Source organism: Drosophila tropicalis, unplaced genomic scaffold (genome assembly GCF_018151085.1).
Source record: "Drosophila tropicalis isolate 14030-0801.00 unplaced genomic scaffold, ASM1815108v1 contig_393, whole genome shotgun sequence".
Taxonomy (NCBI): domain Eukaryota; kingdom Metazoa; phylum Arthropoda; class Insecta; order Diptera; family Drosophilidae; genus Drosophila; species Drosophila tropicalis.
The window spans coordinates 4,497,141-4,521,722 of record NW_027172855.1 but is presented as its reverse complement, the minus strand read 5'-3'; the positions used below and the strand labels follow the sequence as shown (position 1 = coordinate 4,521,722).

The 24,582-nt window shown below is 35.9% G+C and overlaps 1 protein-coding gene across 1 annotated transcript; it reads left to right on the top strand.

The window, feature by feature from the left end:
- Nucleotides 1-6,603: 6,603 nt before the first annotated feature.
- Nucleotides 6,604-9,723, top strand: tj (traffic jam). Its single transcript, XM_068284759.1, has one exon. The coding sequence runs from the start codon at nucleotides 7,043-7,045 to the stop codon at nucleotides 8,588-8,590; it is 1,548 nt and encodes a 515-aa protein (XP_068140860.1). The 5' UTR covers nucleotides 6,604-7,042; the 3' UTR covers nucleotides 8,591-9,723.
- The last annotated feature ends 14,859 nt before the right edge of the window (nucleotides 9,724-24,582 follow it).

Below are 24,582 nucleotides of genomic sequence, written 5' to 3'. Positions count from 1 at the left end.
TTTCTATGTTATTATCGTGAAACTTAATATTAGAGAGTTTATTACGCTTATAAACGACAGTGCCAAATTTGATCAAGATCGGATGACTATATCATATAGCTCCCATAAGAAAACAGTGACTTGTAAATAACTTCGTTACTTTTACCACGATTGCTTTCAAATTAAACATTTGTTAGTTTAGTATATCTGTTAATGACTGTGCCAAGTTTGATCAAGATCGGGTGACTATACCATATAGCTCCCATAGGAACGATCGGGCGAAAACGGTGACTTTTGTAAATAACTTTGTTACTTTTAAAGTGATTGTTTTCAAATTAAACATTTCTTAATTTAATATATCTGTTAATGACTGTGTCGAATTTGATAAAGATCGGGTGACTATATCATATAGCTCCCATAGGAACGATCGGTGGAAAACAGTGACTTTGATTAATATCTTCGTTATTTCCTATGATTGTAGGCCATTCTTTCGCAAACATGAGCCTTTTTAGAAAAACGTTCTTCCACATTTAAATATGCAATCCCGATCAAATTGAGTCCGAACATCATAATGTTTCAGAAGAAAGTGGTTCTCATTTGAGACACATACAACAAATATTTGAATTCTCAGCAGGTGTATCACATTTTGCTTCCATTATTATTCGCATGTCTTACATGTCATTAAACTCGCCCAAGTTAGAGGCAAGTCGAGGGTAAATTTCAATACCCTAGCTGATGCCTCCCGCTGACTGCATCTCACAGGCTGAACGCTATGCAACCAGGATGAGTGGGAGGAAGAATGATACCAAGGACCCGGGTTGCTTTTGTGGTGGAGAGACTACAATGTATGACTTGCGACAGGGAACACGTCAACGTGAATCGATATTCTGTTGATTTACCAGAATTTACTTGTGATAAAACACGACTTTACTTCATGTTTAAAGTGCACTCCAAGCGATGATCGGGGCAGGGCAGCCCTGATGGGAAGTGGAAGGAGGAGGAGATGTTCTTTGGTTCGAAGTCGACTACAATCAATCAATCACATCACATGCCAGACTGACGACCGTCGATTCTATAGATGTACCCATGTGCCTTTTAATGCTGCCTAATCCGGCGTAATAAACATTGTCAACGCATATCAGTATATGCGGGAACGAATCAATTGAAATGCAATTGAAAAGGAATCGCATGCAAATATTTGTCCTGGATTCAGGTTCAGACAATGCTCGAAGAGCAATCGGCATGACAATCCCAAACGACTTAAGCAACGAATTAGTTGAGCAAATGAGAAAAAAAGAATTGTTAACGCAAAGAACTGGCATACTTTTAGGAATGAGGGTAAAATGCAAATACATACAAATGATAGTCTATATGTACATAGGTAAGTACATGGCATAACACGTGGCCGTGTTTGAATCTCTGGCCAAACTTCGCCTCCCATGCCATCCCCTGCCCAATTCGCATTCACCAACTCTGTTTGCCTTAGTTGATTATTACAATATTTTAATTGGCTGCGGATAAATATTTGCGTTACCTTTAACCCTTTTTAATATGCCTAAGTGCCCTGGCTCACCTCTATCCCATTCCACACAACTTTCGCCTCTGACTTTTCCGCACTGCAAGTAAATAATAAGAAAAAATGAATTAATCTCCCATCGACTGAGAGTTTTCCCAGCACGATATCCATGGAAATATTACTGAGTTTTTATTTCGCCTTTTTGACCGGATTCTTTTCCCCCTATTCTATTGGGTTCTTTTATTATTAAATTAAGTATTTTCGGTTACTTCCTCATGATGTTTTTAACAAATTCATTTATCGAAGTGGGGAATACTATATAGCAACAAAACCCAATTGGTTTAAGGATCAAAGTATATAGATTTTGCTGTTCTCGATAGAATATATGTACATAGGCGATATGCGGTATGTTTCTTTAATTCATATACTTAGGCAAGGACTTATGTATTAACTTTATACACTTGGTATTAAATACATTTTAAAAAAGTCTTTTAAATTTCTTAAATAAAGGTGTTTAAACTTATCTAACCCTTTATTAGAAAGGTTTGTATATTAGGGAAATGTATATGTTAGCATGCCCGATCCTAGAAAAAGTGGATATCCTTTTCCGATGTGTAAATATGTTTGATTATTGTGTCTGTTTATTTAGGAAATACATTCCAATCAAATTTTTGTTAAGGAGATCCATGGAAACTTTATAGGATGTTTTGAAGAAGGAATTACTTAGAGAATGAGCAAATTGAAGTTAGTTTTTGCTGTATTAGGGGAGAGAAGTTAAAGATTTAAAATATCGAGACGCCTATGCTAGAAATAGCCCTGAGCAGATCCCGTATAGGTATTGTATACAAATCTATAGAATCAGAATCAGATTTAGGAAAGGGCAAGATGAGATACAATATACAATCCCAACATAAGGGGGGAACTAACGTAAACAGACACCAAACATAAAGTGAAAAATGTCATTTGAGGCCAAAATTTATTTTAATACTATATTGGAAGAGAGGAATATGAAAAAGATAGACTCAAGTTCTTATATATCTATGTTTACTTTCTCTAATCTTTGAATATCAGTTCTGAACATTTGATAAATTTTATAATTCACTCTGAAAGAGTATAACAACAACAAAAGCACAAATGGAGCATGCCAAGGATAATTCGATTGTGTTCAATTTAATTTTGACAAGCTTCAATGGCAACCCAACTGGGCGGGGGTAAGGGCTGACTGAAGGGCTGGTTGGGTGGGTGGGTACAGTCAGTTGATTTGATTTTGTTTTATGTTTTCCTGCTGGCAGTGTATACTATGTAGTATGTATTTTATGCCTCCCTTTTTCCTGCATTCTTCTTTGTCTTCGCCCAACTGGGTCTTGCGGTGACACAACAATTGCGGGCCCAAGCCTTGTGGTCGGGGTGAAGGGATGAAGAAGTGTAGCCAAGGGTGAGGAGACTTACTAGCAAACTTTTTGTGGTCAGCTTTGTGTGGCTTACCAGTCGACAGATTTCATAGGGACACTTCTTAAGTCATTTGAGACTTCTTTTTTCTGGGTTATTTGGGTAAAAACTATTTTTCTTTATTGAAATTGAGGCTAAATTATGGGAATATAAGTTTATTTCAAATAAAATCCTGTGGAAAAATCACAAGTGTTTCTAGGTTTTAATTTGTGAAACTTTTGCAATTTTCTTAGTTAATGCATTTTTTGGCATAATTTTAAATGTTTTTTAAAGGATATTTTTAAGTATAAGTAGGTAAAAACGAAACATTATTAGACGGACTGACGGAAGAACGAACAGACGGACGGGCGGACATTGCTATATCGACTCAGCTTCTTATGAGGATCAAGAACATATATACTTTATACCCAGCCAAAAATTTATGTCCTCTAGAAAAAACGGCGAAAGATGAGATGACCATATTTACGGTTCATAATCTGAATACAAAAACTAACAAATTATTGAAAAAATTATATTATTAAGTTATCCAGGAGCCGAGATACTCAAAACTAATGTCCGAAAATTGAAAACGTCATAAATTCGTGACTTCCACTGGATATGAAAATTCTCAGCTATTTTCATATATTTTCATATTATTTTGAGCATAAGTACCTAAATATTTGCCTCTTTATACTGTTTGTCCGTGAAGTCTTTCTTTTCTTCCTTTATTCGTGGGTATATGTAGCTAATCTTTTTTTTATAATATTTAACTTTATATAATAATTATACATAAATCTTTTATTATTTTTTTCTTGAGGAACTTCTTCTTTTAAACTTCTTGAGGATTGTATAGGAATAATCAATGCAACATCATAATTTCATGATAGTAAAGTTCAAAAGTGTATTTGTTTCTATTTATTTGGTCAAAGATTTCAATTTGTAACTTTAGTTTTCATACTTGCCATATTATATTTGAAATTCTAAATATTTATATAAAGTTATCTAATCAAATTTCTACTGTTTACTATTGGCCCACACCCTGCACACACCCACACACAAACACACAGACACACCTCCACCGATACAGACACACATACATACATATCCATAACAAACTTGTTGCACAAAAAATACTAACATGACTAAAGTAGCCTCTCAATCCCTCACAACAACAATTACATCATAGAAATCTGTTTTTGGGCAAACGTAGCCAAAACATATCAACGAAATGAGCAAGAACAAGCAAAAAAAATCATACTGGCCGACTTAATGATACCCTGCATCATGTAGAGCAATGAAAGTATGACGAAATCTTCCAAATTTTTGGCTCTATATGTTAAATGACTTGATATATAATCAATTTTCGAAACACTCTGCGTGTTTTCTAATACATCTTTATATATAATCTTTTCACGACTTTTAATATACCCTTTTGCTCGCCTTTGCCTAGAAGTTATAAAGAGTAGCACAGAATATACAAATTAAAAATAAAACAAGGAAAACTCTCAACGCCCATGTCCAGGAGGAGGTGGAAGAGGTCTTCATGTCCACTTTTTGCTGGCTCAGCAAAGTAAATGCACCTGTGCACTACCCAGAAATCCTTTACACAAAGCAAACACACAAATACAAAGGTAAGCCACACACACACACACACACAGACACAGAAGGATGCCCTTTTTTTCTTTTTTTTGCTTATATACCGAACCAAAACAAATCGAGCGACTTATCAGAGCTAAAATATCTACCATTGAGTTATGCACTGGAAACTGGAACAATGGATGCTGAGCCCATATAGTCAGGGCAGGATGTGGATATATTGGTGGGGATCTCTCTCTCTCGCTCTCTCTGTCTCTCTGTCTCTGCGCTAGGTGTCTCTTCCAATGCGAGCGCCAACCAAATGATGGCCCATCCATGGCAATATAGGAATTTTCTGTGGTAGTTGCTCATAAATATGCACACGCATACAATCGTAAAAAGCTCCACATACATTCATACATATACATATATGAGTAAGTGGGCGGAGCCGTAATAGCAGCATAAGGTGTATTTGTATGTATTTATGAATGTATGTGGTTATGCGTATGCGTGTGTGTGTGTCATTTTTTATGCACTCTCCATAGCAATTCAAAAACGCCTACTTCAAGAGCTGAGACAACAACAACAACAGCGACAACAAGAAGGAGAGCAATTCAACCACCAAAAACGGGACCCCAAGCTGTCACATCGGGAATTGTGTGAGCTAGGCAGGTGGTCGGGGGTAGAAGAAGACAGGAAGCCAACATAAAAGCAAAGCTTCAATGTGCTCCTGCACAGTGGGCCATTATAAATGTAATTTTATATATAAATCCAAATTTTATTCATAAGTCTTCTTGAATTTTGTCGAAGGATTTTTAAGTTTTCTTATTAAAAAATGTTATGTTTATCGTCAAATTTTGTAAAAAGATAAAAATAACACATTTACGAATCTAGGACTGAACTTGGCGAACTTTGCTCCATAAAATATGCAATTGGCTGGACTAGTATTCATTATTTGCAACAAATTTAAATGTTTTCGTAGGCCTTGTTACCTAAAAATTGAATTCAAGCTAGGTTTTTGACTTAAAGTTTTCTTTTATCCACATAATATACCAAAATTTCTTTTTAAGCTTTAAAAACCGTGTTTTCGGACTGCTTATTGTAGTTTAGTTTTATGAGCTAATTCTCCTCATTTTCCCTCCTCTGATTCCGCCCCCGAATAACACTTTGGTGCCCTAAAATAAACATCCCATAAATGATTTCTTTTAAAGCTTCTGAAACAATAAAATATTTTTGTAGGCGAGACTTTTAAATTATTATACTTATTGACAATTCATCAATTAAACAAATCTTTGAATCAGGTTAGTATATAAAAAGGAATGATTTATTAAACTAAAAATTCTAATAAGTTGTGAGCACTATTACTGAAAGCTTGACTTTTCCTTGATTTACTTCATTTAACTGTAGTTCTCACCTAGTTTTAACGCTGAAGAACGATATTGGTGGTTCTTGAAATTCCGATTCAGTCTACCTTTTGTCCTGTTAGAAGTAATTTAAGTTGGAAGACCTCTTAGTCCTTAACTCTTTAACCCTAAGCTCTAATAATCTCTAAGTTTCTCATTTGCCATATTATTTTGTTAAACAATTTGGACATTCGTTTAATTATTAATTAGGATTAAACAAAGGAAACTTTATAAACCTCTTGGTTGAGGCAAAAGCCACCAACGTCTTGTTTTGAACTCGAGAACAATAAAATTTTAGATTTGGGAGGAATCCACTGACTCACCGACTACATATAGAACCCTATGTTTGAGCCCTAAAGTAAAAATTTAAATCGTTTTAGCTTTTTGTTTATATTTTGTCCCACTATGCGAAGCCCCAAACAAATACAAAGCTTTCTCGCTGCTCAGAGACTCATACACAGACACACACATACAAATGAGAAATGAGAGCAGCACGAACTTGAAAGGGTGCTCTGCCAGCTTTCCAGCCAGGAGACTGAGCCAACCAGCGAATGGCGTTCAAGCTGCCGATGCCGAAAATAACGTCGTGTTTTATTTTGATTGTTGTTGTTGCCATCGTCGTCGTCGCCGTCGCCGCCACTGTGGCAATGCGCGCGTCGCAGCCACCCTTCCAGTCAGGCCAACGCCAATCTAGCCAAGCCATCATCCGTAGAGTCCAGAAGTGGTCTCAGTCGCCACCGTTAACTCTTTGAAACTAGACGCAGCGAGCGGCAAAAAATCAAAACAACAAACAACATACAAAAAATATTATACTAGAAGGAAATTGAAACTCGGGCGCGAAAAAAGCTGGAAAAAAGTGCACCGGGGAGAGGATAGAAAGAGCGAGAGAGAGAGAGAGAGAGAGAAATAGAAAGCAAGAGAATGCTAGTGAATTGTGTTTGCCGAGTGATCAATTGATAGAAAAGTGACCAAAATATTAAGAAAAAGAAAAACGAAAATCAATATAAAGAATATAGGTTTGACAAGTGCTGACCCTTTCCTCACCACCTAATCATCTGACCACCACCTGACCCAAACAGAACCCCCCTTCCCCGCATTTGGAGTGCTTGGGTTTTGCATGTAAGTCCCGCGCGGCAATCCAATGAAAATGGAAGATCCCACCATAGCTGACACATACGTGCAGGACTTTGATCTGCATCACCTGGAGGTGAGCGGTAGCAACAATCAGTCGGCATTAGCAGCAGCGGCGGCAGCAGCAGCAGCGGTAAGTGTTCCTGCCATTGGCCATGTGAAGCGTGAAGATCACAGTCCACCACAGCCGGTGGCGGTCAAATGGATACATGGCGAAGCATCTGCTCCAAACGATGAGCCCAACGGACCAGAGGCGGCAGCACCAGAATCCATGCCTGGCGGAGCAGTTGTAGAGGTCGCAGCTTCGCCTCATATTAAGCTGCGCTCGTTTTCCGGCCACCATCAATGGCATATGGATGAGAGAAGATTGCAACCGTTGTCACCGCCACCTGAACAATATGGTCCCATGCCGGGACAAGCTATTTTGGTCAATACGTCGTCTTCCTCGGCAGCTGCACCTGGTGTGCCCAGTGGCGTGCCCTCCACGCCGCCAGAGACACCGCCCGTGGTAGGATCACCCACCGGTAGTGGCAGTTGTCCAGCCCAGACCTATGCCCATCATTATGCACATGCCCGGACACCTGCCTCATCGTCGTCGGGAGCCTCATCAGCAGCGGCGGCAGCAGCAACAGCTGCAGCACCGCCCGTCGTCAATCCCGGACTGAGTCATGAGATGATGTGGCTGACCAATTCCATACGTGCCGACCAACAGCCCTTGGATCTGCGGCCGTTGGCATATTCTCAGGAGGAGGCGGACGAATGGGATAGGCAAAGAGATTATGCCGCCTTGCAGGCTGCCGCTGTTCATCATCATCATCATGGCCAACCGCTAATGCAGAATCATCATTACGGACATCCGCACTCGCATCCCCATGGCCACCCACATCCGCATCCGCAGGTGCTAATGCAGCAGGCCAAACATCCGACCTCTCATTTGCATAATCTAGAGCTCACTCCCATCAATATGCACTCGCAAGCACAGACATATGCCTCGGAAACCCATATGACATGTGGGTCTCAGATTCCCAGCATTGGCAGCAGCAGTGGCGGCAGCGTTGGCGGCGCAGGCAGTGCCGGCAATAGTTGTGTCCTCACCCGTTCAGCCCTCCAACCATGTCGTCCCCTGTCGGCGTGCTCCTCACGTTCCTCTACCAATTCACCGCGAACTTGCTCCGGAGCCTATAGCAATGCAACGCTGGAGGATTGCATCAACGATGACATGCTGACCACTCTAACGGTTCGGGAACTCAACAAACGACTCCACGGCTGTCCGCGCGAGGAGGTTGTGCGACTGAAACAAAAGCGTCGCACTCTCAAGAATCGTGGCTATGCCCAGAATTGTCGCTCCAAGCGTCTACATCAACGCCACGAACTGGAGAAGGCCAATCGTCAGCTCAATCAGGATTTGCATCGTCTCAAGGTGGAATACTCACGTGTCTGTCAGGAGAGAGATGCCCTTATGCAGCGCCTCCAGAGAGGAGCGGGTGCAGCTGCAGCAGCAGCGGCGGCAGCAGCAGCAGCGGGAGATAGCCAGAGTTCGCCGGAATTCTATCTCTGACGGCAATTAGCAGCGGCTACCTCATCGTCGTCGTCATCGTCGGCATCGGCCTCGGCGGCGGCGTCATCCTCGCATCAACACCAGCAGCATCGTATGGGTCACCATCATTGGTCAGCCCAGCAGCTGGTTAACTAAGGGAAACTAAAGATAAACATTAAAGGTATTTTTTTCGTTTTAAAGAGTTCGTTTGTATTTTGGTTTTCCATTATCATTTCAATTATCTAACGTTTCCACTTCCTTCCAATTGCTTCGATACTATCATTAATATTTTCATTGTGACAATAAATTTTCGATTAACTTTAAGTTTTTCATTAAGTTTGAATAATATATTAGAAGTTGTGATGCCAGAGGCGTATTTAACTAAATTTCAAAGTTAATATTCTCGATTCCTGTGGGCTTGGAAGATCTCTCGTGAATTGATCTTTAAAGATATCCGAATAGAAAGCTAAACTTAGCTTTACTCACTTTTAAAGCCCCTCTTATTCATCATGCGTTTGGACTACGCCCCTGAAATGTAACTTTGTCTGATTATCAGTTCAAATTGATTAAATAGTTCTCGAATTGTATAAAACAAACATTTTTACAGCTTCTGATTAATAATCGCAACATTGTATTAAAAATATGAATAAAACAAAAAGCAAAAAGAACAAACCGAAATTAATAACTAAAAATAAAATAAAATAAATAAATTTACGAGTTAGTAACACACGCTTATTTGTTGATTAGTTCTAGCCTTAGTTTTTCTAGTATTAAGCGAGACGACAAAGAAGAATAAACTATATAAAACTATAATATAATAATGTAATATCATAGAAATCGGAACAAATAAATATAATTGTAAATGATATTTCAGTTAATCCCTCATCCCTCACCCAACACGCACTTTACCACTCCCACACGCCCCCACGAAAAGGCAATAAGAATGAAATAAAACAAAAAACTAAAGGTTGTATTATGTTATGTAAAACAAAAAACCAAATAATTAAACAAAAATGATTGTAAAAATGCAGAAAACAACAACAAACCGAAATACTTACGAACCGAAAATCCTATACAAATGTAATGAGAATAACAAAATGCAAATTCAATTGTAAATACAAATATTTAAGTCTTCGAAAATGAAATAAGCAAAAGTAATGAAGAAAATTCAAAAAAAAAAAAAACTGATTACCAACAATTGTGAGTAGTTTTTAAGTGTGCATAAAAAAGGAAACAAAAAACCAAACAGAAAGTTAGTATTAAAAATAAACATATGACAAAACAAAAAAAAAACACTGTAAACGAATTATTTTTTCATTCAACAACTTTGACTTAAAAACCCTTGGGGCATTTATTCAAAACTAACCCAAGAAAGGTGCAAGTTTTGTTTCTCTGCAAATTTAACAGGTATCAAATATAACTTTACAGATTCTCAGCCATATTTGTCATGTCAATATAATAGATGATCTATCTATCTATTTCTTGTCCAATTTTGATCAACAATAGCTCATTCGACGGGAAATTTAATTCACTATCTTTCGTAGTTCAAGTGTTGTTATACTTTAGAACGAATTAGTTGCCTTAAATGATGCCAAACAGATAGACCAAAAAGAATACATACAAAATTGAATTTTTCAATTGGCCCCAAATTGGATCCTGTGGCCAAATTATCTTAGTTTTAACAGATCTAAAACCTTTTCTTATGGTCGAAAGATGTACTACCAATTTTACAAAATTTAAAAATTTATAACCTTTCTTTTTTGCCTGTTCCAAATTTTGGTACATTTTATCAAAATTCATTTGAAAAAAAAACGTTAGAGATACGCTCACAAAATGCAGGGTACATCATCTCAATAGAACGACCAACGCAACGCTATAAATTAAAACATAAAAACTTTTTACTAGCGTTCTGAAAAAGTCGAATGAAATCAGAATTTAAGGTCAAAGAATTAATGTCTCAAATTTTTTTTGCCGCCACTGTATGTATAAATCAGTGGCGTAGCCAGAAAATTTTTTGGGGGGGTTAACATGTTTTAGGATCAAAGATATTGAACAAAATTCTAAATATGAGAAATCACTTAGATAATGTGTAATGTATAGGGTGTTTTATATTGAAATGCTGTATAGAATATAAAAATTTAATTTTATATATATGATATATATGAGCATCTCAAGATAAAATTGGACGTACGATTTTCCATTGTAGTTTATACTACAATATACTACTAACGTTTTTAATAAGTAACTAAACAATATTTACATGTAAATAATTGTTTGTGGAAAAAACAGTTGAAATCATATTGTATTGAATAAGTATTGATCAATTTATTGATAATTCTGGAGCATAAAAAACTGTTGAAAAACATAAATATACGAAATCACAAATCGATTTTCCTCTTTTTTGAGCGAATCTGTCGATAACTTATTCCACCGTGATATCAATATCTCTGTTAATACTCATTAGAGCAAGTCCGTTCAGCCTATCTTCTCCAGTTGAATTTCTTATCCAATTTTTTTAACGCCTCAAAGTTGAAAAGCTCCGTTCGCTGCTAGCAATGGTCACAGCTAACGTTGCTCCTATCTTCAAAAATTTTGAAATGTCTTCGGATGAGTTTCTGCCCCAATCCAACGTTGTCTCCACAATACGACTTCATTTATTACTATGGAAACAGTTGCCTCAGTAGCTGTTGGCCATTGATCCATTATTACTTCGACAGTTTCAGAAACAATACCATTTTCAACTCCTTTTTTAAGCAATTTTTCAGGGAGGATATTTTCAATAATTGACAATGTCTTTTTGTGTTTGACGAATCTGTCAGATAAGGAAGATATGAAGTGATCGAGGAATGGTATGAATATTGATTGGCGATAATATTCTTCTGCCGAGCTGTTCTGGTAATTTTGTCGATGTTTTTGACATTGAACAATCCTGGGAACTTCAATTTTTCTCCTATTGATTCAGCTAATTTTTCAGCATCAGCGAATACTTTTTTGAACTTTGATGCAACGTTTTCCCTCATTTCTTTCAACAAAACAGCCAAATCATCAGCCGCCGAAACAGCTGCAGAGAGATCAACTCTTTTCCCTTGGAGGTAAGAAGTTAAAGGTTGTGTAAGAGAAAAATTTCGTGGATTATTGTCATCGACACAATGAATGCTCCACTTTTCAATGTATGTAGAAAGCTAAAAGCATTCTTGGAACTTTCAGCGTTTCCACATTCATTAATTTTTTCCAAACTCGAACAAATTGGAACAAACATTTCTTTGAAGCAGATTACAGCATCAAGTCTTTCAGTCCATCTTGTTTCACACAATTTCTTCAATCGTTCTTTTCGTTCTAATCGAGCATTCTAGCAATTGAGTTGGTTTAATGGCTGAATCAATTTTATAAAAAATGAACCAATTTTCGGGGGGTTTTATCCCCAAAACCCCCCCCGTTACTACGCCACTGGTATAAATTGATTTGATGGAACACTTGAAACTTTATTATTGAAGAAATCCGACAAAACTGCAACTTTATCAATTGTTTCACCTAAATAATACAAATATTCTAGAGTGGTTTAGGTTTAGGTTTTAGATTGTTCACCTCAATGAATGCAATTACCACGAGCCCAGGACATTAAAAAGGATGTTGTTTTCTACTTAAACTTGAGTACTTAACTTAAACTTAACGATTAATAAAAACAAAGGGTTTCAAAAAGGGTTTTTTTTCATCTTGATGATTTTTAATAATCTCAATAAAAATGTGTAGTTAAAACAAGTATTGGGCTTTATAGACAATGACACGAATGGCACCTTTGTTTGATAGACAAATCAGTTGATAAATCTAAAGAATTGCAGATAATTTTCTATTTTTTTCAAGAACTTTCAAAGACTAACAAGTGAAGTCACTTCACTGAAAATCTTCCATTCCGATACCTGCCACAAATTCTTCATTTTGTACTCCTTTTTTTAAATCTATATAAAATGATTTCCATCTTATACTTCAGCCCTTGTCGGTATAAATAAAACATTTTAAATTTATAAAATTACTATGTTATATAAAGTATTAGAGCTAGACCTTGACAAAAACCTAAAATTATGCTCTCAGTTAAGAGATTTTTCACTTTCTTCTTTTATATTTTTCATACTTGAAAATTCCAAGTTGCATTCAGGTTATTTTGTTGTCTTTTATTTATACTTACTGTGTAATGTTTTATTATCAGAACCAAACTAAGAGTTTTTCTTGTTTCCTATTCTGGATTCGACACCTGATTTCCACAAATATTATAAATAGTATCTAGAATGGAATCATCAAACCATAGATGAAGTATTTTAGTGAGTAAATGACTTGACTTGTTTGTTATTTCCTAGAAAACGAAGGCTTGTCCAAAGTCAAAAGTTTTCACAAACTATGGTACTAATCAAGAGGTAAAAGTTTTGCCTTTTTCCAAAAAGAAAAATAAGTTTTAATATATGGTTTATTTCACTTTGAATGCTTACGAAAGTCATCTTTGACATTGGAAAATGTCTCATATGTCATCTTTTTTATGCCTTTTAGAAGGATATCTAATTTAATAATAAAATTTTACTACATCAAACTGATTTTAGTATATCTTTGAACAAGATTGACATATATGTAAGTAGCTCAAATAGCTTTTAGCTCTACTAGTACCTATTAGTAGAGGTAGGTTAGATTCAGATTCTTTATTTGTTGGCATCACAAATCAGTTGAATTTTGAAGACGTAAATCCTGAAACCAACTTTAAATCCATTTTCGACCTCACCTTGTAATACAAAAACATTTTAGTTCTAGTTGGACTATAAACTATATTAAAATAACAAAATTTAGATATTTAGGTCTAATAATTTCCTTCCGAATTCAAAATGCTGTTCTTCAAATCATAAAGAAGTGATCTGTATCTGTATCTGTGTATCTGTTTATCGGATCAGAAGTAGTTGTCATTGCAACCTAAATAAAACTTGGAACTTGTCCGGTTGATTCTTTGGAAATCTCCTTTGTGTGGTCTGTCGGCATTGATAAATCGAGAAGTGGACTGGACCATAGGACCACCATCAGCAACAGTTTACGAATTCGATACATGAGCATAAACAAATGCAAAGCATCCTAGGGGTCCAGCTGAAGACCAAGACCGAATCTCGACTTCAAGTCGATCACAAAAATTGTGTCAACAAACATTTCAAGTCGCGTAACGGCGCAGCAATCTTCTTGAAGCGGTTCGCATTAAATTACATTCATAATTATCCACATTCACAGATTCCAGATGGAAGATCAACAACTACCATGCCAAGCTGCGAAGGCATTCAGAGATTTGTTTATAAGATGCGGAATGACTAGGCCCTGCGAGGGCACAATTCGGCGTAATTCGGTGAAGTTCAGACGGTCTTTAGCCCCTCTCGGGGCATTTGAAAACAGTTTTCATTCAATTTCCTTATGCGATGCCAAAATTTGAAATTGTTTGTTTTCATTGCAGTTCAAGTTTGATTTGATTTTGATTTGGTTCTCGTTTTAGAATTTCCTGCCTTCCAGCTAAATCGAGTTTATGTAATGAGAGTGGAAACAACTTTGGCGACAAATTGTGCAAGAATTTATATCGAATGATGGCCATCAAAAAGTGGCCATTTTAATTTGATTTCTTTTTATGTATTTAGATATGTATTTATGCTCCACTCGGCCAGCAGGAAGTGTCAAGTTACGATTTCTCGGTCATGAAATTGTCGCATGAAAAAACTTACAAACAAAAACTCATACATATAAACATACACACACACACAAAACATTAAACCGAAAAAGAATACTACAAAGAAGCTACCAAATGTCGGAATCAAAAATCATTTAGTTTTATGGCTTTAACAATTTATTGATACAATTTGCGTATACCCTTTTATTCAAGAGTTTCTTATTAATCAAATTTTTGTCAACATTTTTTAAAAGCCTATGAAAAATAAAATTTTTGAATGATTTTTTATTTCTTGTGTTGCTTTCTAAAGGTGAAAAGTTCAGTTGCGTTTAATCATTTTCAAATTACATCATAAAATGATTGAGAAAAGGATTTCTAAAGTTTTGAAATGCAATGCCCAGAAAATCCATTAGAAGTTTTTTAAATATCGAAAATCTACCTTTATTCGCCTTATGTATATTGATATGGTATTTTCAAATTTCTAGCAGTTTGATAAATTGTTTTTTTCCATGATTTTTATTTGTAGCTAATATTCGTCCCTTATTGACCAGATATTTTGAAAATAAACAAATTTAAAAATTTAAGCATTTGTAAATTTAAAATGTACTTAATAATAGTTATTAAAACCAGGCAGACGGTCAATCAGTTGACGCCGTCGAGCAGACATGGCTCCTCTTTGTCCGTCAAGGAGCTCGAATGGACGTGCAAAAATTTGACTGCAATGTGATCTGTCTGAATGCCAGACAAGACTCAAATATATTTTGTTTTATTTGGTGTATCAGGCTGTCGATTCAGTTTACCATTTGGATAGGATATAGAGTTTTTATATAGCGTACATTCATTTTTTTCATAAATTTGCATAGCCGAATTTATTAAGCCATGTCGGTCTGGCCATTATAGAAAAGTAAATCTGAACTTGAAAGAAATGTTTTTGAATAGAGTTTTCCATCTATATACCTTTTCGATATCATCGGTTAATTGGTAAACCAGAAACCCAAATAAACATAGTTTGATTTTTTGCTTTGGAGCAAGTTTTGAAGTTGTTAATTGGTCAGAAAATTCAAATCGTCAAAAAATATTTAGGATAAGATAGACGTTTGAACCAAAAGTTGCCATAATTCGGCACGACCTGAAGAAGATAGGAAGTTCTTCTGTTTCTGTTTATTTAGTCGCTAACTAAACGTCAAGAAGTTTGTCTTCTTTACAGGAAGACTAACTCAATCCCCTATTCCCTTTTTGTTGGTTTTTATTTAATGATTTAAAAAAAATATGTGTGACACATTTATTACTTGAAAAAAAAAAAAGCGCGACGAATTTGGTATACGCTGCAATAGTTATTATAAGACTTCTTGCATGAAATAGCTGAATACAAGCTGAAAACTCTCTTTTCATTACCATCTCAACTGAAATTTGAAACATTTTCTAAATATCGTAACATTACATGGAACGGAACAAATAAAGGAGACGTTTCCATTTGAATTAACAATTTAAATATTTAAAGAGAAATAATTCCGATTTTTAACTGTAAAGATTTTTAACATTCATTGCAAATGTTTAGATACATTTTTTACCTTTCAACAAAATAGTATTTTGTAAAATAAATTTCAAACATAAGTATGTCTAAATCCAAGTCCAAAGGAGCAGGGCTTGTGTTTGTGTAATAACCGTGTCGCTTGTCGCTCGTCACTCGTCGTTGTCTCATCCACTTGAGATCCACTTCATTTGAGACAAAAATGATATTGTTTGCATATTTCTCACATTAGGGTGGTTGGAATTCGATTGGATTGACAAGAAATTTTTAATGACATTAGTCTTTTATTAAAGAAGTTAAGACCATTTGTATCCTGATCTCTCATAGGTCCCTTAATACAGATTTTCGATTGAAAGATTGATGATTTTTGCTGTTTTCTGCAGGACTTTCTTAGGCTCTGATAATGCCAGTCGATGTTAATTAACCAACTACTGGTAAATAAACCACTGCAAATTAGGCACATTACTTTTTGGCAGGGACACTCTAATGTACATAGATAGAGATACTTATTGCTTTAATGATTAAAGTGACAAGAACTTATAAAACACCACAAAAATTTGTGGTTTTTGTTTCGAAATCAAAAAGTTCATGAAATAGATGGTTTTTGATTTGACAATACTCTTTTTTGTTGCAGATTATTCTCCCCCTGAAATTGTTAGTCTTTCGGTCTCATCTTTTGGGGCATGCGACAAATTTCGTCGAGTTGAAGTGGCTTCAAGTGCAGTTTAAACAATAATTATAGAATCTTGATGCAAATCGCTTATGGCTGAGAGGACTTTATTGCCATATCCTTAGGGCCAGACACAAGCGTAAAGTGGATGCCAAGGGTTGGGTTCAGCTGAAGGGGGGCAGTCAAGTTAAATTTATAGACAGTGACAATGACAATCGACATTTTGGACGGGGCAAGGCATAATCAGTGCTTAGGGGCAGCAACTGGACAACAACTGGTTGGGATTCGATTGGATTGGTGTTGTCACCGTTTTTGATTATGCTCCGCACTTTGGATGCTTTTTATGCCTGCACTGAGACGTGTGACGACATTTGATGAGGTCGCTGACGGGTGGTGGAGTGGTGTGTTGGTGCGTTCTTTTTTTTATGATGTGCCTCAAGTGGATGAGACAACGACGAGCGACGAGCGACAAGCGACACGGTTAAGTGGCTGCCATCCCTGCTATTGCCTTTCCACCTTCCATTTATCTGCTTTGCTCTGGTCTGGTCTTAATTCAATCGATAGTTCACACATGTAATCGCATGGACGGCTGATTGGGGGCTTCCTGCTTTTTACTTTTACCCTGCTTTTCTTTTGGTATTCAGGTTTGCATGCCAAACACGTAGTGGCGACATTGAAGAAGGCTGCGGCATATCGCCGGGTATATTTTATGTATGGGGATGGGGGTGGATGTTGCTGTTGTTGTTCCCGTTTTGTGATCTGACTTTAACCTTAAATCGTTAACACATTCTGGCCTGGTCATTCTGCCAACTCATTGAACTCATTCAAGTTAGCCAGCCAAGCCAAGCCATTCAGCCAGTCAGCCAGCCACTCATTAGCCTAATGAAGAGTCAACGAATCGTTTGCTGCATCCCGTTCCTCTTCTTGGGTCCTTCAAAAGCTCATTAGTTGCCCTGTTTGCTTTGTTCTGTCATAGTAAACTTTCTTTAGTTTCCTTTCTGCTTTTTTTTTTTTTGCTACAAAATATGCTCGTAAATCTCATTTTGGCAGCGATTGAAAAGGAACAAATTTATCGCGGCAAAAAAGGACACAAGTGCCAAAAAGTTTACGAAAAACTTATCAATCATTGACATATGCGATGGGTTTGGGATAAGGAGATGAGGCCACTCCATGGATAAATGTATTCTATTTCTCAACTAAAAAGATGAAGATATTATTACATACTTGTTAGTTATATAGAGTTAGGTAATTCGTTTAAGTTTCGAGGATTCGTAATGACTGACCTCTTTATCATTATCTAATGACGTTGTCTTGTCTGTTATGAAACTATTGTAAGGTAAGACGTATAAGGACATAAAGCAAATTAATAGATATAACCTCTCAGATTCGATATATCGATGTATTATTGTACTTTATAATTCTTTTCAGATTAAAAATACGTAAAATATATTAGCATGTCCCATTTGCCAAACAATCTCAGCATTTGGCCATGTAATAAAATAATAATAAAAAAAAAACTTCTATACGAAGTGAAATTTGCCCTATACTCATGACTGTATATTCCAATGTTATAACAAATTATATTCTTATTAAATTTAGAATAATTTAAAGCAACAAAACCGAAACTTTGAACAGTTAGTACCATTCTAAGTTAGTTACAGTATTTTGCCAAGCTATCTGTTTCGTCTAAGCAATAAGCAATAAGAAACAATTCATTTATTTCGAATTAAAGTTAAGTAACATTAAATTAAATTATGTATGACTTTAATTTTGTCTCTCACACGACAAAAGTAAGGATGCAAAATCTCCTTAACTTTGGTATGTTTAACTAGTTTTCAATGATTAAATCAAACCTCTAATATAAAGTCCTTGTGCTCTAGCTCTAATTCTAATCTTTGCATGAGCATCTTCTAGTAGTCCGAGAGTCTTCTTTACTTCATGCCATGAACGCCCGCCTAAAACCCCCTAAACCCCATTACCCTCCATGCATATGTAGAGACGGGAAAAAATCCTTCTCCATTGTCTTGAGTTTTTTTTTTTTATTTTGTTTATATTGATGGGCTGTTTTGCTGCTGTTTTTTACGACTTCACCCCAATTCTGTTGAACGGACAGCTTCATTCATTCAAACGTACACACATCCATCCACACACACACACACACATACATACACTTGGATGTATCCTTGGCCATGCATTTGTCGCTGTCTTTGTCCCTGAGGCGATTTTCATACTTCCACTTCCGTTTGCAATGTATCTTTATCGTTTTATACCGCTTCCGTGCCCTTTAGATTCATGTGTGTGTGTGTGTGTGTGCGAGTGTGTGTGTGGGGTATGGGTCAGTCAGTCGGCGTCGCATAATTTCCGTAATGACCAATGATATAAATGGAACTCATTTGCCAGTTGCCCGTAAATCGCCTCAAATACACACTCCCCCTTCAATCTTGTTTAAGGTCTGTAACTTTTTTTCCCCCTTCGATTTGAACTCCTTTAACGTTTGTAATAATAAATTAAATCACATTTCGGCTTTTCCGATTTGATTTTTTTTCTTTATTTTTTGTCTGTTTGGTCTCTCTGGTTCATTGGCTGTGGGCCATAAAAATAGATACCAACACGAGTGTGAGAGAGAATCATATGAAGCATATGAAGACATTTGCCTTGCCTTGCCTTGTCTTGGCCCATTCCTATTTCCGTAGCATTACAAATAGCTTGAATTTGATTTTGCCCTAAAAGGTTTCATTCTATATGGCCAGTAAATGTGGGAAGGGCGCAACGGAGTGTCCACTATTTATTCTGGGGCAACCTTCGGCTAAGAAGGTTGAACTAAAGACGACCATTCTTTCGTCATGCCAGAGCCAAGAGGTAGAAGCCATCATAGCCATAGCCATAACCAGGTAGCGGAGACACAGGTGCATTTTGGTTTTATAAGTTTATTTCGTTTTTTTTTTTTTATTTCATATTTCTTCTGTTTTCTTGGGTGTCGTCTTTCTGCCGATTTGACAGATTTGGTTTTTCGTTATTGTTTTTGGGTTTGTTGTTTTTTGCAGTTTTTGTTTTTGTTTTGTTTATTTTTTTTTGGCTTATGTAAAAAGCATAAAAAGAACTCAGATGAGTAATGAGTACACTTGTACATAATATAAATATACATAAAAAATATTATAATGAATATGGTACTCAAATACATATATTACTCTTAAAAGTATCACTAGAAATTCTTAAGAACTTTAAGCTGGAATTCTCCAGGTTTGGTTATCTATGTAAGAACGAGATAAGCGAAAGTTTTTCCTTGGAAATGAATGATAAGAATTGTCTGTTGATAGGTGTTGAAACCTAGATGCTGATCCCATGGGCGTTGTGATAAAAGGGCAATTGAAAAGGGAGTACACCCAACCTATATTTGTTTACCCAAAAATTGAGTGTTTATGCAAATTCTTTATCAACATCAACCGTCGAATCGATTTGCCCGCCACTCTGTATATATACTGACAAATTGGCTATACAATTTCAAAAGAATTGAAAAACTCACCGAAGTTTCTAATTTCCTGGTTAAAGTTTTGATTTTTGGAGTAATTTTAAAGTTTTCACAAATATGTGACAAAAACATAGGGATCTAGAAAGGACCTAGGATCTAGGTTAAATGGGGGAACTTTGCCCCTTAAGGCATGCAAATTTTTGTTAAATTTTTTGTCACTCTTTTGAAAAGTAAAGTATATTTACTTCACCACAGAATAGGACTTAATTTTACAAATTCGAAGTGAAAAAGTGGGAAAAAGAGCAGTGAACTAATTATAAATGTTTAAAATGTAAGCAAATTTTCTTAGTTTCCCCTGCTTGGATCTGACTTTCCATATAAACAATTAACCTATCATAACTTTCTATTGACATTTAGTTAAAATTTAAACTGATTATGGGACAATAAATTCACTTCCCTAATTTTATCAGCTAGTACTGTAAATAAAGGAATCTAACCTTCATTCTACTCACAAGGTGTTCAATTTTTCACTGTCTTCAAAAGAAATGTATTGTCTTCAAAAAAGGATATAACATACCACTATATAATGAACATCGTCATAAGTGAAAACTCAATATACCGAATTCTATGATAAGTATCTTTAAAAACATTAATGGAATGTAATAAACAAGTACTAATAAGTATCCATATCATCTACTTATTAGTAGATATAACAAGATGTATCCTGATGAGCCCATGAATACAATTAATGAGTTGCTTATGAACATCAAAATTCATGGAATAAAAGTTTCTAAAATACCTTTTCTTTATTTCTATATTCCAGCGAATTTGTGTGGAAAATTTACAAGAATACATTTTAGTTTAATCCAATTAAACTAATAATAGTCACTTATACTTATCCAAGTATTTAAAAGAGACAGCAAAACATTTTCGTCGGTTCTTTGAAATTCAATCCATAATAAATGTATGTGTACTCATATAAAAATCGTTCTTTAAATCGTTTCCCTATATGTATCTAGGTAGTATAAACAAATCTGTTTTATTGTGATTCAAAAATCATGTTCTGCTCATACAGAGAACTACTTGAGTTACTCCGAAATATGTAGAACAAGCGTGGGAACATAAACAATGGATTTCCTCACGTACATACATTGAAATTTATTTAGACTGCACAAAAGCAAAAAAAAAAAAAAAAAAAGAAACCGTAATTATTATAAACACTAAATAAATAAATAATTTGAAAAATGATGTTACAGGTCTTGCAAGTTCCGCTTCTGTTTGGGTCCTAACAGCTGTAGCTACAAACAAACAAACATACATGCATAAATAAGTATATGACAAGATGAGTGAGTGATTTTGTGCTGATTAGAAATAAAATGAAATTATATGGCGATTGCAAAACTCACGGCGGCACGGGGAAGCGTCTCTAGACTGTAGAGGCATACACTAGCTCGTGTCAGCACTCTAGGGTCGTCTGTCGGTCAATGAACTGAGAGAGCGGAAAAACTGCAAAAAAAAGAAAACAAAACCAAAAAACCTGCAAAAAAAAAAAGTGATTACGAATACGTTTTGCGTTATTGCATTCAAGTTGAGTCTTTCTCTGTACACCTCGTCGTATACGTACTTATGTATATGGGAGTGCACGCGCAGTTCTTCTTCAACGCATTTAATTGGGGTTACTATTAAATTTATAATTTTTGCAAAAATTCACCAACATATTGTTATCAGATCAACCAACTCGAAACGACAAATTGATTTTTTGTTTTTCCAAATATGGATATCTTTACCTCTTTAATCGTTTTTGCTGACTTGGCAGAGAAAGGTAAAAAAAGTAACAACAACAAAATCGCAAAATCATACGTATCAGCATTCCGTCTTTGGTCGTTTAATTTATTTATTGTTTGCTATAAAATGCAATTTGATGTTTTAATTAATATTAAATTACATTGATTCAATAATTATACAATCTTCGTAACGATTCAATTGCAATATGCACTCTGCACTAACTGTACCTGTTGGGCCGTGGGCCATGGCTATATGAAGATACATATATGTATCTGTATCTTTCTATAATTTATGCCAAGGCAAATATTTAGCATACAAACACACACACACACACAGAGAGTACAGAGCTTATTAATTAAGAGCAAGAGTGAAGGGGAAAGAAACTTTTCCCCATTCCCGAATGATAGCTTCCTTCTGTTCTGTCTGTTGGGTCTTTCCTCCTTCCTTTGGATGTAGCAAAAATCGAGAAATCATAAAAGCGTAAAATCGAAATGCCGCCATTTCGTGGTGGCTGGCCAAAAACAACTGAAACTTCCTGCGTGTCGTCTAGCATGTCGAGTTGTGTCAGTGTGTGTGTGTGTGTGCCCGTTTGTGTATGTCTTTGCGTTATACCCTCTAAACACAACTAACAGGGGTATACATAGTAGCTGTCTACACCTGTCGTTTTCTTTGGACTATCTACTGAAAGCTTGTGCATTTATCATAACATTTGGAATTGAGGGATAATGGTTATCCTCAAAAGGCTTGCCACCTTTCGTCTTTTGATTCCTGCTGCCTAACTATGTTTGTCGATAGAGGCAGTTCCTACATACTTCCTACTTTCAATCGACCCATACAGATCAGGCTGTATCCTTAATACACTGATCTTTAAAAACATATGTACAATGTTTTTTCTTCCTTCAGATTTAATACAAAATGTTATCTTTATTTATCTTTAGAACGACAACAAATCGATGAAGAGAGGATCAAAGTAGATTAAAGTGTTGAAAATGTGACATCCAATTTATGTCCACAACTTTGCAGAAGTATAAAAAGCGAATCAAGTGTAGTTGATAGTTGGTCTAATAAGGTCTAATTTTGATGTATGCAATGCATCAATTAATCTCATAACCATAATTTGGAAGAAAGCCAGAAATGGCAACATATCTAATCCTTTGATTCCTGTTCTTAAGCTCTTTCTTCGAGAATTCTAAACATATAAATTATGTTCTCCTCATTTCCATAGGGTATCTTTAGGTCGACACCAGCTGTCTTGTTGTTTCCCTTTATTAACACGCATATCAATTCATTTTGATTGTAATTTATGCCGTAACCAATGGCTGCATATCGCTCACATCACCCCACTTCCATGTCCACCAGCCACCGACTCCCCGGCTAGATGGGATAATAAAATTATTGTTTATAGATATGTTGCGGCTGCAGTTAAAAGATACACAATATGATACACGGCCTAAGTATGGGTAAGTAAGTCATAGGGATTTTAGTTAGAGTTTGCTATATCTAGTTGGATTTAGCCAAAAATAGTGGAATGGAAATCGATTGTGAGGTGGAGAGGCAATTCGCCTTGAGTTTTTTCTCTTTAAGAACTAATTGAAATATAAAATTTCTCATTTAAATTTCTTAGCTAAAGATTAATAACTTGAGTGTCAGCAATGACATGGAAATTTATTTCATTCTTTTACATTTTATGAAATGTTCCAAGCCACTAAGTGAAAAAGTGAATTCGTTTTAAAGTCTATTTAAGTGAAGATGAAGATTTTAGCTAATTTATTTAAAACTTCCCGTTTGGTATCAAAAACATTTCTAAATCCTTCCTTTGAGGCAATATTAAAGAGATCTAGCATTATGTCACCCAATTCAAGGTTTATTTCTTGCTTTATTCCGGTTCTTATCTGATTTATAATACATTTTGCTTTAAAAATCTTAAATCTTATAATCAGCAATGTCCTTTTTGCAATCGCACACACATATGTACATATTACTTCCCCATTGAATTTTCGCCAAAAACCGTAAATTACACTTAAGTGATTTTCAACTGGCAACTTCCGGTTTTCATCATTGTGTATTGACAAAACAATTGAACACTTAACAAACCAGTCAAAAACTGAATTCACCTTTTTTACAACACACATGGAGCAATTGCGACAACAATAACATTTAACCACACGCATGAAAAGTCCGAGCTCCAGCTCCTGCTTCTGCTGGACCCATGGTCTATAGGGCTTGCAATTAAATTTGGCTCAACCCCAACCTTAGACTTTGACTTGGTTGATTCTATTTACATGAAATGAGGGTCATTAAGTTGCCCAGTTATCGATGAGAGAATTGGAGGTGGAATCGTTGCTATTGTATTCATATGTATTCCCTGGTTGGTATCTATATATCTACTCGTATGAGTGTGTTTGTGCATGTGTGCTAATCTCTTAATGTTAATGCGTTTAGCGCACATTTCTATTTGCTTAATGAATTGTTACCGAATACATTCATTTCCAGTTGTTGTTTTCTTATTCCTCCATTGCTGGGTCATTTGTCGACGTTTGTCTTTTGATTTGCCATGTGTGTGTGTGTGTGTGTGTGGGTGAGGGTGGGGATGGTCAATGCTGGGATGGCTAACCACCCAGCGGGGGCAGGGGGTCAGGGGGTATAAAAGTTAGCCCAATTAGTCTGATTGGTATATGGTCAGGGTCAAGTAAGTATAATTTCCGTTGTATATATGAATAAAATTATGGTATAACCATTTCAATAAACTTAACTAAACTAATGCTATAGGCCAAATTGTGCAAAAATTTCTTTATTATACTTAATACTATCTATTTGTATGTCTATGCAAGTTGTTCGGATGACTTTAACTAGCTTTTGCTACTATTTTTAAATGTTA

What these genes read in the sequence shown, in the direction of transcription:
- tj (XM_068284759.1), top strand. Translation starts at nt 7,043, where the DNA reads ATGAAAATGGAAGATCCCACCATAGCTGACACATACGTGCAGGACTTT.